This window comes from Balaenoptera musculus, chromosome 21 (assembly GCF_009873245.2).
Source record: "Balaenoptera musculus isolate JJ_BM4_2016_0621 chromosome 21, mBalMus1.pri.v3, whole genome shotgun sequence".
NCBI classification, from domain to species: domain Eukaryota; kingdom Metazoa; phylum Chordata; class Mammalia; order Artiodactyla; family Balaenopteridae; genus Balaenoptera; species Balaenoptera musculus.
This window is the reverse complement of record NC_045805.1, coordinates 18,972,093-18,986,363: the sequence shown is the minus strand read 5'-3', so window position 1 is coordinate 18,986,363 and position 14,271 is coordinate 18,972,093. Positions and strand designations below refer to the sequence as shown.

At 36.5% G+C, this 14,271-nt stretch overlaps 1 protein-coding gene across 2 annotated transcripts in view; it reads right to left on the bottom strand.

Moving 5' to 3' along the window:
- MSR1 (macrophage scavenger receptor 1) overlaps positions 1–4,648 on the bottom strand; it is a 163,635-nt gene extending 158,987 nt beyond the window's left edge. The window contains exons 1-2 of one of the 2 annotated variants that reach the window (XM_036838981.1): positions 4,609–4,648; positions 1,438–1,607 (exon numbers count right to left, since the gene is read on the bottom strand). In XM_036838981.1, coding sequence (XP_036694876.1) covers positions 1,438–1,454 — 17 coding nt within the window. In that variant the 5' untranslated portion in view covers positions 1,455–1,607; positions 4,609–4,648. Of the gene's footprint in view, positions 1–1,437; positions 1,608–4,608 lie in introns of those variants that run through there. The other variant, XM_036838989.1, reaches the window with a different exon arrangement.
- Between the last annotated feature and the right edge of the window lie 9,623 nt (positions 4,649–14,271).

Genomic DNA, 14,271 nt, shown 5'->3' with positions numbered 1-14,271 from the left:
CAAAAAATCACAAGAAAAGGAAGTTTAAAAAAAATTTCATTGCAACTCAGTGTGCACAAAAGAGACAATTTAGATATGAGGACCCTGACCATAAAGTTCTTATTTAATTCAGTGCACATTTATCAAATACCTACTTACTATATAACAGTTAATTTTCTTATCCTAACGGTTGTTAGTGGAAGAGGATCTGGGTTGATGGGGACTCCATTGCTTGGTAACAGTGAAAAAGACGAAGTACAAGAACTAGCTTAATTAAAAACGAAAGACAGAAGAACTATACTTATCATACTCTATTTTGTGGAATCTTTCATCATAGTTATATAAAATGTAAAATAATTCTTCCTCTGTAGAAAGATGAGAATATGGCACATATGGAACTCAAACAATGTACAGCAGGGGATCAGAGAGCCCCGAGTTGGAGAAAATCTTACCTCTTGGCATAAAAGGGCATCCCTCTGGGTTTATCTCTGTTTTCCTAAAGCACTGGATTTTCCAGGTTCTATTTTAAATACTAGCTTTCAAAATAGGTTTCTCAAAGTTTTTCTTTCCCTTAAATATTTTGAAGTGTACAATGCAAGTACTTTTAAATAATCAACTCTTGAGAACCATTTTAATTTTTCCCCTTTCTGAAAAAATTCTGTTGAGAGTTATTATGTTGGCCAAATATATCTTAACAATTTTAGCAAGAGTATATCATAATAACAAAGACAAATGTCTTATAAATATTAATATTTAACCTCCAAAATTAACTACTAGTATTTTATGAGATGCTTGAAGAAGTGAAATAAAGTAAATATTATCTTAACAATATATTTTTATATCATGAAACATACATCTTTTCCTCTGTAAATCTCAAGAAAATGGTCATGGACTTTTGCCACACATGATTATTTCTATATGAATGTCTATAATTTAAGCAATCTATTTTACATGCATAAGCAGTAGACTATTAAGCAGAATACTATTGTTTCTAGCTAGAGATATTCAATACTTCTTTTTTCATATAAAAACTGTATATTATAAAATTTGATAAAAATTTTTTGTTTTTGCCACTTTTTAATCACGTCTACAATTTAATATCTAAGGAAACCATATCTCAATGTAAATGCATATCTTGGCAAATTCTACCTATTTATGGCTAACACACATTTTATCAGACAATACATAGAGTGGTGTGCTTATAACTTTGGATCTTAATGTTGAAATGTGAACTTATTTATTTAATTTACAAGTAATATTTGTGGTATAGTTTTCAAGAGTTTGCTAAAACCACTTTACCATATAATTAATTAAAAAACTGAGAATAAGGAAATAACTATTATCAGCAGGTGGTATTTATCCTGAACTGTAGAATTTACCTGTTATATGATTAGCTACCAGAAAACACAATTTAGTTTTGTTTTAAGGAAAGATTAATTTAGTAGCAGTCACACTCACCTTTCTCCGAGAAGCATGGTTGATACAATCCTACATCATGCTGTTCAACAAATGAAAGCGTCTTTTTTATCCGATTACAGGGAATGAGGCTCGCCCCGTTCAACCAAGAGTCCAGGAATGCTTAAGTACTTTTCTGAACAGGCTTGGCAAGCACGAATATCTGGGGAAAGCTAAAAAGAAACATTCAGGTATAAGAAGATGCAAAACCAACCTTTACTGATGATTCAGAAACCTTTGTACCAGTTGAGGGTTTAGAGTGAGAAATACTTATTCTTTGGAATTCATGAGGGCTGGCCTGAACCAGAGCTATATAGCAATAATGAAGTCATATGTCACCCAACACATATACAAGCATGGTTTAAGGATATAATCTGGGAGAAAATTATCAGACATAGTTAAAGTTTTTATATATTTTTAAAAGATGTATATTTCAAAGCTTTTATGGCCTACTTATAAGCGTCATGTACTGCCATCCAGTCGTAGTGAAGAAAAATTTCTTTTAGGCAATGTTTTACTCTTTCAAAACATTGCAAGCATAAAACCCAAATAGCTTTACCAAAGGCAGGGATATTTCTCTTCATTCTTTGTTGAAAAAAGAAATAAAGCTACAGGCAGCAAAGATGATCAACAAGGAATCATCAGTGAATTTAAATTTACTTAAATTTACCATGCCACTTAAATCTCCAAGCCTTTGTTTAGCAATACATAAAACAACAATTTGCAATGGTTACTGAAATTTGCATTTTTACATTCTTTCATCAAAATTGAGTCTAAATTTTAACTAAAGTTTCAAAATCCTTCATCTTGTAAATAAGAGTCCATGACTCTTGGAATTTTAATATTTTCTTAGGACTCATTCCGATAATGTCCGGAGGGGCTGTTGCCAGTAGATGCTCCCAGTAGGGTTGTGACTATCCCTCAATCCTTGTCTTGCTGATTTCCTCTGGTGAACTTAATAACTATTTAAAAGTATCACAGACTGAGGTAATTTTCAGCTATTATATCTTTCCTCCAAAAGGTTTTTTATTTTTGTTGTTGTTGTTCAAAATAAAGAATTAAGAGTCTTCTACTCTGTGAGAGACTTTGTAAAGACTCAAATGTAAGGTACTCATTTTGTGAGGGATAATTCTGCTAATAGGGAAGGGAATGCCCTAAAATAAGGTGAACAGCTTTGCCCCCCAGTTCTTGTTTTGTGCTACCTCTGTTTCCTGAACTTGCCTGGTTCTTCTGATTAAAATGTATTACCCCTTTCATCTTACTCCCACACCAACAAGAATGCTAATATAACTACTCTGTTTCTTTCTTTCTTTCTTTCTTTTTTTTCTGGAAACTGTTTTTGGTATATGACATTTCAAACATGAAAAATAATATGTAATGTATACTTAAAGTATAAAGAATAATAAAGTAAAAACCTATGGAACTACTTCCCAGATTAAGCAACTGAGTACTTAAAAAGACCTGGAAGCCTCTTTCTGCCACTCCTTCATAAATTTTTTCTCTCATAAAAGTGTTAATATCATTTAAATTTAGTGTTACTCATTCTCATGTTTTTCACTATAGTTTGACTACACATGTATGTCCATTAAAGATACAGAGTTAGGTTTTGTAAGTTTATAGAGTTTATATAAATGATACCATACTGTATGTATTCTATCATGTTGTGTTTCTGTGATTTAGCTATGCTGACTAGTGAAGGGCTGATACCTTAATTTTCATCGTTGTATATTATTATTTTAGATGATTATAAGACAGGGTATTTACTTATTTTTCTGGTGATAGTCATTAGGATTATTTCTAGGGGGTTTCTTTTGCTATTAAATACAAAGTTGCAATGAACACTCTTGATGATGGTCACTTGGTATACATGGCAACAGTTTCTCTAGGATTTTGTAGATGCAAAGTATACATGTATTTTTAACTCCACCAGAGAATGCCACACTAAATTTTTAAAGTACATGCACAAAGTCCATAGCCACTTGCAGTATATAAGTGTTTCCTTTAGTCTACACATTCAGCCATGATTAACTTGGCAAGCTCCACAAAGATCCCTGTTGGAATTTTAAGTAAAGATCATCAAATATTTGAATCAATTTCAGAAGAGATATATTTATGACAGTGGGTCTTTCTGCCTAGATAATATGATTTGTCTCTATATATTTTGGTCTAATTTCTATAAGCATAATTTGGTGGTAAACATTTTATCAAGATTTTTAGGGAGGAGGAGCTTCAAAATATATCCCTTTTGATTGGAGTGTTTTATTCATTTACATTTACTGTAATTACTGATAAGATAATATTCATGCCTGCCATTTTGCTATTTTCTATATGTCTTAGGTTTTTTTCATTCCTCTATTCCTCCATTATTGCCTTCTTCTGTTCTAAGTATTTTCTAGTGTATCATGTTAATTCCCTTGTTGCTTCTTTTATTATATTTTCTGAGTTATAGATCACATTTTAAACTAACATTTAAAAAGTATGATACTACGTGAGAATCACCTAAATTGCTTGGCATAAATGAAAAATTTTGGGCCTCATACTAGATGTACTGCATCAGAATCTTATGGGACAGGAAGACCTTCAAGATGGTGGAGGAGTGAGACGTGGAGATCACCTTCCTCCCCACAAATACATCAGAAATACATCTACATGTGGAACAGCTCCTACAGAACACCTACTGAACGCTGGCAGAAGACCTCAGACCTCCCAAAAGGCAAGAAACTCCCCCCGTACCTGGGTAGGGAAAAAGAAAAAAGAAATAACAGAGACAAAAGAATAGGGATGGGACCCGCACCAGTGGGAGGGAGCTGTGAAGGAGGAAAGGTTTCCACACACTAGGAGCCCCTTCGCGGGCAGAGACTGCGGGTGGCAGAGGGGGGAAGCTTCGGAGCCACGGAGGAGAGCGCAGCCACAGGGGAGCGGAGGGCAAAGCGGAGAGATTCCTGCACGGAGGAGCGGCGCCGAGCAGCACTCACCAGCCGGAGAGGCTTGTCTGCTCCCCCGCCGGGGCGGGCAGGGCTGGGAGCTGAGGCTCGGGCTTCGGTTGGATCGCAGGGAGAGGACTGGGGTTGGCGGCGTGAACACAGCCTGAAGGGGTTAGTGCACCACAGCTAGCCGGGAGGGAGACTGGGAAAAAGTCTGCAGCTGCCGAAGAGGCAAGAGACTTTTTCTTACCTCTTTGTTTCCTGGGGCGCGAGGAGAGGGGATTCAGAGCGCCGCCTAAACGAGCTCCAGAGACGGGCGCGAGCCACAGCTATCAGCACGGACCCCAGAGACGGGCATGGGACGCTAAGGCTGCTGCTGCCGCCACCAAGAAGCCTGTGTGCGAGCACAGGTCACTCTCCACACCGCCCCTCCCAGGAGCCTGTGCGGCCCGCCACTGCCAGGGTCCCGTGATCCAGGGACAACTTCCCCGGGAGAACGCACGGCGTGCCTCAGGCTGGTGCAACGTCACGCTGGCCTCTGACACCGCAGGCTCGCCCCACCTCCTCCGTACCCCTCCCTCCCCCCGGCCTGAGTGAGCCAGAGCCCCCGAAGCAGCTGCTCCTTTAACCCCGTCCTGTCTGAGCGAAGAACAGACGCCCTCAGGCGACCTACACGCAGAGGCGGGTCCAAATCCAAAGCTGAAGCCCCGGAGCTGTGCGAACAAAGAAGAGAAAGGGAAATCTCTCCCAGCAGCCTCAGAAGCAGCGGATTAAAGCTCCACAAACAACTTGATTCACCTGCATCTGTTGAACACCTGAATAGACAATGAATCATCCCACATTGAGGAGGTGGACTTTGGGAACAAAGATATATTATTTTTTCCCCTTTTTCTCTTTTTGTGAGTGTGTATGTGTATGCTTCTCGGTGATTTTGTCTGTATAGATTTGCTTTTACCATTTGTCCTAGGGTACTGTCTGTCCGTTTTTGTTTTTTTTTTATAACTTAAATATTTTTTCTCTAATAATTCTTTTTTACTTTAATAACTTTATTTTATTTCATTTTACTTTATTTTATTTTAGTGTATCTTCTTCTTTCTTTCTTTTTTTCTCCCTTTCATTCTGAGACGTGTGGAGGACAGGCTCCTGGTGCTCCAGCCAGGCTTCAGGGCTGTGCCTCTGAGGTGGGAGAGCCAAGTTCAGGACACTGGTCCACAAGAGACCTCCCAGCTCCACGTAATATCAAACGGGGAAAATTTCCAGAGATCTCCATCTGAACGCCAAGACCCAGTTCCACTCAAAGACCAGGAAGCTACAGTGCTGGACACCCTATGCCAAACAACTAGCAAGACAGGAACACAACCCCATCCATTAGCATAGCGGCTGCCTAAATCATAATAAGGCCACAGACACCCCAAAACACACCACAAGACGTGGACCTGCCCACCAGAAAGACAAGATCCAGCTTCATCCACCAGAACACAGGCACTAGTCCCCTCCACCAGGAAGCCTACACAACCCACTGAACCAACCTTAGCCACTGGGGAGAGACACCAAAAACAACGGAAACTACAAACCTGCAGCGTGCGAAAAGAAGACCCCAAACACAGTAAGTTAAGCAAAATGAGAAGACAGAAACACACAGCAGATGAAGGAGCAAGGCAAAAACCCACCAGACCTAACAAATGGAGAGGAAATATGCAGTCTACCTGAAAAAGAATTCAGAATAATGATAGTAAAGATGATCCAAAATCTTGGAAATAGAATGGAGAAAATACAAGAAACGTTTAACAAGGACCTAGAAGAACTAAAGAGCAAACAAACAGTGATGAACAGCACAATATATGAAATTAAAGATTCTCTAGAAGGGATCAATAGCAGAATAACTGAGGCAGAAGAATGGATAACTGACCTGGAAGATAAAATAGTGGAAATAACTACTGCAGAGGAGAATAAAGAAAAAAGAAATAAGAGAATTGAGGACAGTCTCAGAGACCGCTGGGACAACATTAAACACACCAACATTCAAATTATAGGGGTCCCAGAAGAAGAAGAGAAAAAGAAAGGGACTGAGAAAATATTTGAAGAGATTATAGTTGAAAACTTCCCTAATATGGTAAAGGAAATAGTTAATCAAGTCCAGGAAGCACAGAGAGTCCCACACAGGATAAATCCAAGGAGAAACACTCCAAGACACATATCAATCAAACTATCAAAAATTAAATACAAAGAACAAATATTAAAAGCAGCAAGGGAAAAACAACAAATAACATACAAGGGAATCCCCATAAGGTTAACAGCTGATCTTTCAGCAAAACTCTGCAAGCCAGAAAGGAGTGGCAGGACATATTTACAGTGATGAAGGAGAAAAACCTACAACCAAGATTACTCTACCCAGCAAGGATCTCATTCAGATTTGACGGAGAAATTAAAAGCTTTACAGACAAGCAAGAGCTAAGAGAATTCAGCACAACCAATCCAGCTTTACAATTAATGTTAAAGGAACTTCTCTAGGCAGGAAACACAAGAGAAGGAAGAGACCTACACAAAACAATTAAGAAAATGGTAATAGGAACATACATATCAATAATTACCTTAAATGTAAATGGATTAAATGCTCCAACCAAGAGACATAGATTGGCCGAATGGATACAAAAACCAGACCCGTTTATATGCTGTCTACAAGAGACCCATTTCAGACCTCGGGACACATACAGACTGAAAGGGAGGGGATGGAAAAAGATATTCCATGCAAAAGGAAGTCAAAAGAAAGCTGGAGTAGCAATTCTCATATCAGACAAAATAGACTTTAAAATAAAGACTATTACAGGAGACAAAGAAGGACACTACATAATGATCAAGGGATCGATTCAAGAAGAAGATATAACAATTGTAAATACTTATGCACCCAACAGAGGAGCACCTCAATATATAAGGCATATACTAACAGCCATAAAAGGGGAAATCGACAGTAACACAATCATAGTAGGGGACTTCTAACACTCCACTTTCACCAATGGACAGATCATCCAAAATGAAAATATATAAGGAAACACAGGCTTTAAATGATACATTAAACAAGATGGACTTAATTGATATTTATAGGACATTCCATCCAAAAACAACAGAATACACATTCTTCTCAAGTGCTCATGGAACATTCTCCAGGATAGATCATATCTTGGGTCACAAATCAAGCCTTGGTAAATTTAAGAAAATTGAAATCATATCAAGTATCTTTTCCGACTACAACGCTATGAGACTAGATATCAATTACAGGAAAAAATCTGTAAAAAATACAAACACAGGGAGGCTAAACAACACACTACTTAATAGCCAAGAGATCACTGAAGAAATCAAAGAGGAAATCAAAAAATACCTAGAAACAAATGACAATGAAAACACGATGACCCAAAACCTATGGGATGTAGCAAAAGCAGTTCTAAGAGGGAACTTTATAGCAATACAATCCTACCTTAAGAAACAAGAAACATATCAAATAAACCACCAAACCTTACACCTAAAGAAATTAGAGAAAGAACAAAAAAACCCCAAAGTAAGCAGAAGGAAAGAAATCATAAAGATCAGAAATAAATGAAAAAGAAATGAAGGAAATGACAGCAAAGATCAATAAAAGTAAAAGCTGGTTCTTTGAGAAGATAAACAAAACTGATAAACCATTAGCCAGACTTATCAAGAAAAAAAGGGAGAAGACTCACATCAATAGAATTAGAAATGGAAAAGGAAAAGTAACAACTGACACTGCAGAAATACAAAGGATCATGAGAGATTACTACAAGCAGCTATATGCCAATAAAATGGACAACCTGGAAGAAAAGGACAAATTCTTAGAAATGCACAACCTTCCAAGACTGAACCAGGAAGAAATAGAAAATATGAACAGACCAATCACAAGCACTGAAATTGAAACTGTGATTAAAAGTCTTCCAGCAAACAAAATTCTGGGACCAGATGGCTTCACAGGTGAAATCTACCAAACATTTAGAGAAGAGCTAACACCTATCCTTCTCAAACTCTTCCAAAACATAGCAGAGGGAGGTACACTCCCAAACTCATTCTACGAGGCCACAATCACCCTGATACCAAAACCAGACAAAGATGTCACAAAGAAAGAAAATTACAGGCCAGTATCACTGATGAACATAGATGCAAAAATCCTCAACAAAATACTAGCAAACAGAATCCAACAGCACATTAAAAGGATCATAGACTATGATCAAGTGGGGTTTATCCCAGGAATGCAAGGATTCTTCAATATATGCAGATCAATCAACGTGATACACCATATTAACAAATTGAAGGAGAAAAACCATATGTTCCTCTCAATAGATGCAGAGAAAGCTTTTGCCAAAATTCAATACCCATTTATGATAAAAACCCTCCAGAAAGTAGGCATAGAGGGAACTTTCCTCAAAGTAATAAAGGCCATATATGACAAACCCACAGACATCGTCCTCAATAGTGAAAAACTGAAACCATTTCCACTAAGATCAGGAAAAAGACAAGGTTGCCCACTCTCACCACTATTATTCAACATAGTTTTGGAAGTTTTAGCCACAGCAATCAGAGAAGAAAAAGAAATAAAAGGAATCCAAATTGGAAAAGAAGTAAAACTGTCACTGTTTTCAGATGATATGATACTATACATAGAGAATCCTGAAGATGCTACCAGAAAACTACTAGAGCTAATCAATGAATTTGGTAAAGTAGCAGGATACAAAATTAATGCACAGAAATCTCTTGCATTCCTATACACCAATGATGAAAAATCTGAAAGAGAAATTAAGAAAACACTCCCATTTACCATTGCAACAAAAAGAATAAAATATCTAGGAATAAACCGACCTAAGGAGACAAAAGACCTGTATGCAGAAAATTATAAGACACTGATGAAAGAGATTAAAGATGATACAAACAGATGGAGAGAGATACCATGTTCTTGGATTGGAAGAACCAACATTGTGAAAATGACTCTACTACCCAAAGCAATCTACAGATTCAATGCAATCCCTATCAAACTACCACTGGCATTTTTCACAGAACTAGAACAACAAATTTCACAATTTGTATGGAAACACAAAAGACCCCGAATAGCCAAAGCAATCTTGAGAAAGAAAAATGAAACTGGAGGAATCAGGCTCCCTGACTTCAGACTATACTACAAAGCTACAGTAATCAAGAGAGTATGGTACTGGCACAAAAACAGAAATATAGATCAATGGAACAGGATAGAAAGCCCAGAGAAAAACCCATGCTAATATGGTCACCTTATCTTTGATAAAGGAGGCAAGAATATACAGTGGAGAAAAACAGCCTCTTCAATAAGTGGTGCTGGGAAAACTGGACAGCTATATTTAAAAGAATGAAATTAGAACACTCCCTAACACCATTCACAAAAATAAACTCAAAATGGATTAAAGACCTAAATGTAAGGCCAGACACCATCAAACTCTAAGAGGAAAACTTAGGCAGAACACTCTATGACATGAATCACAGCAAGATCCTTTTTGACCCACCTCCTAGAGAAATGGAAAGAAAAACAAAAATAAACAAATGGGACCTAATGAAACTTAAAAGCGTTTGCACAGCAAAGGAAACCATAAACAAGACAAAAAGACAACCCTCAGAATGGGAGAAAATATTTGCAAATGAAGCAAGTGACAAAGGATTAATCTCCAAAACATACAAGCAACTCATGCAGCTCAATATCAAAAAAACAAACAACCCAATCCAAAAATGGGCAGAAGACTTAAATAGACATTTCTCCAAAGAAGATATACAGATTGCCAACGAACACATGAAAGAATATTCAACATCATTAATCATTAGAGAAATGCAAATCAAAACTACAATGAGATCATCTCACACTGGTCAGAATAGCCATCATCAAAAAATCTACAAACAATAAATGCTGGAGAGGGTGTGGAGAAAAGGGAACCCTCTTGCACTGTTGGTGGGAATGTAAATTGATACAGCCACTATGGAGATCAGTATGGAGGTTCCTTAAAAAACTAAAAATAGAATTACCACATGACCCAGCAACCTCACTACTGGGCATATACCCTGAGAAAACCATAATTGAAAAAGAGTCATGTACCAAAATGTTCATTGCAGCTCTATTTACAATAGCCAGGACATGGAAGCAACCTAAGTGTCCATCAACAGATGAATGGATAAAGAAGATGTGGCACATATATATACAATGGAATATTACTCAGCCATGAAAAGGAACGAAACTGAGTTATTTGTAGTGAGGTGGATGGACCTAGAGACTGTCATACAGAGTAAGTCAAAAAGAGAAAAACAAATACCTTATGCTAACACATATATATGGAATCTAAAAAAAAAGAAAAAGAAAAAAAAATTATCAGAAGAACGTAGGGGCAAGTTGGGAATAAAGATGCAGACCTACTAGAGAATGGATTTGAGGATACGGGGAGGGGGAAGGGTAAGCTGGGACAAAGTGAGAGAGTGGCATGGACATATATACACTACCAAACGTAAAATAGATAGCTAGTGGGAAGCAGCCGCATAGCACAGGGAGATCAGCTCTGTGCTTTGTGACCACCTAGAGTGGTGGGATAGGGAGTGTGGGAGGGAGGGAGATGCAAGAGGGAAGAGATATGGTGACATATGTATATGTATAACTGATTGACTTTGTTATAAAGCAGAAACTAACACAGCATTGTAAAGCAATTATACTCCAATAAAGATCTTAAAAAAAAGAAAAGATTTTTAGGTTGTTGGCACATAGAAATGCAATTGGTTTTTGTATACTGATTTTGAATCGAGCCACTTGGTGAATTATCTGATGAATTACAATAATTTTTTTGCTAAATTCTTGTGGTATCCTATGTAGGCAATTATTTCATTTGTGATTAATATTTATTTGGTTTCTTTTCAAAAGTTTAAATATCCCCTTATATTTTAAAATTATTTTTTTCTTTTATTTTTTGACTGCATTGTGTCTTCATTGGTGCCCATGGGCTTTCTCTAGTTGCGGTGAGTGGGGGCTACCGGTGCGGTGTGCGGGCTTCTCATTGTGGTGGCTTCTCGTGTTGCGGAGCACGTGCTCTAGGCATGTGGGCTTCAGTAGTTGTGGCCCGTGGGCTTCAGTAGTTGTGGCTTGCGGGCTCTAGAGCACAGGCTCAGCAGTTGTGGTGCATGGACTTAGTTGCTCCACGGCATGTGGGATCTTCCCAGACCAGGGATCAAACCCGTGTCCCCTGCATTGGCAGGTGGATTTTTAGCCACTGCACCACCAGGGAAGTCCCTGAAATTCTTTTTTTATTCAACAAATAAAATATTGAATAAAAGGCATGACAATGGCCTTTTTATTTCGTTTATTATTTTTAAAAATGCTTCTAATGTTTAACATTAATTTTATATTAGTAGTAGACATCATTCAATGTGGTAAGGATCCAGTCTGTTTCTAGTTGGAAAGTATTTTAAAAATAAAATGGTATTGAAGTTTTTCAAATGTTTCTAATGCATCTATTGAGATATTGTGGTGTTCCTTCATTTTATTAGCATGGGAATTAGGTAAACAAAATTTCCCCAAAATTGAAGCAGCCTTCTCTTCTTGAATAAACTCAAATGGGTAATTTTTGCATCAGTATTGATGAGTGAGAATATCTCATCCTTATCTGATTTTGATAACAAAGTTATATATCTTATAAAGCAAAATGATGGTGTTCTCTTTTTATTTTCTCTGGCAAAGTTTGTAAATAATAGAAATTATATGATTATAGGGATTATCTATCTGACAGTTTGGTGAACTAAACTTTGAAATCATTTAAAAACTATTTGTTGTATATTTTTAAATGTATTCAAGTTCTTTAAATTGTTATAAATTTTTTCAGGCTTCTTATGAGTTAGTTTTGAAAGCTATGTTTTCCTTGGAATTGGTCATTTTTTCTAAGTAAAACATTTTGACAAAACAGTGTTCAAAGTTTTCTCCTATTTTCTTCATAGTCTCTCCTCTGTAATTTTTTCTTTATTATTGTTATTAATATTTTTATTTGTTTCTTCTATTTTCTTGATAATCTTTCATGAAAATCAATTTTATTTATAATGTATCTCCATTGAATTGAACAGGGCCAATATCAAATAAGTCTATGTTCATTAATTAATAAATCCTGACACTAAACAATTTTAATTTTAAAATTTGATTCAAAATTACTAAATAATAAAATTTTACAGATCATCCAGCATATAATAAATTTTATCACATGAAATATTCCCAAGATAGTAAGAATGCTTCAAAAAAAAAAAAAAAAGAAAAGAAAAAGAAACTTTTTAAGTGAAATATATTATTAAAGATAAGACAAAAAAGATTAATGATCATATCCAGAATTCATTCTGTTTTAGAATGACTCCCAGAGTAACTTGAATAAATTAAGGGCCGTGGGTTATAATTAACTATGGCTCACCCACATGTTTTATCTTAATTGAGCAGTCTGGATATAGACAATTAAATAATAGAAAGAGATTTATTAATTTGAGTGCTTTGAACAAAATAGAAGTGTTTTATTATTTTCCTATCATCACATCTTTGGTCTCAAGGTAGTTTATAATCAAATTTTGCCAGTTCCTTCAACTTTCTGTGTCACTTTTCTATTTGTAAAATGGGAAAAAAGCAATAGAAATGACTTCTCTAGTTTTTGAGTGTATTCATTTAGTTATCATGTAATAAGTGTAGAGTAAATGTTACCTATTATTACTAATATTGTTGGCAGAGATACGATTTGTTGCAGATTCAGTATGACTCCTTCTGAACTATGGCAAAGTGACTGCATTTTGCTCATTTATGCATACGTCACCATATTTGACACAATGTTATTCTCAAAGATCTTCAACAATTTTTTTAACTTAAATGAACTAAAATCTGAGATATTGCTATTTCTCACCAATATTGATTTTTAAGTTTTGTTTTGTCTTCTAGGTGGGCAGACAACGCTACTTCTGAGCTTTCACTTAGCTGGGACCACATGACTGGCTCTGCCCAATAGGAAGCAAACATTTGTGACACGTCACTTCTCAGACTAAGAATTTAATTCCAGAGCATATCTCTCTATTGTGTCATTTCATGCCAGAGCAACAAAAATGGCATATTCCTGATGGTGGAGCTAAAAGATGACACAGTTTCTTTTGGCCTGAGTCCCTAAAGTTCTGTGTGGAGCAGAGCCCTGTACAAACCTTCATGGAACTTTTTTTTTTTTTTAATGTCTTAAGTCACAGAGAATTTTGAGGATGTGTGTCACTGCAACAAAGCTGAGTCTATCATTACAAATTTATACCTTTTCTTAGTAAGAGGTAAAATACTAGCATTTGTACAAAACTTAGTGTTATCTCTTCATTGCTTTTTCTTACTGGGAAGTTGATCAAGCAGAAGAAAGTGAAGAGTCTGAAGGAGTCATAAGTAAATAACCATCCATTGGCTTTTCAAAGTATATGTTGCTCAGTGTAGAATGGACACTAAAAAGCGATTTGACTATAGTAGATACAGGAAAAAAAGAAAAAAAAAACTTGAGGGGAAAGGGTTTCTACATAACAGATACTCAGTAAATTCTTCTTGATTAATAAGAACTTCATATGACTGGGGTTTTGCAAATGTCCTGAAGCCCATAAATACACGAATTTGTGGCAATCCTGAACCAGAGATTTGTTGCCTCAACTATTTTTCTCCAGAATTAGAACGCTCAAGATTCTGCTAGAGATTTTGAAATCAGTCTTTCCAAGGGCCATAAAATAAACATATCTCAACATGCTCTCCTTCAGCTTCTCATTTCACTTCAAACTGAAACTGTAATGGATTTCTGGCTAGTTTGTATTACAGGTATTTCTCTACTTCAAATCAGGATGAAATACCAGGGAATGGGTGGTGGAAAAGGAG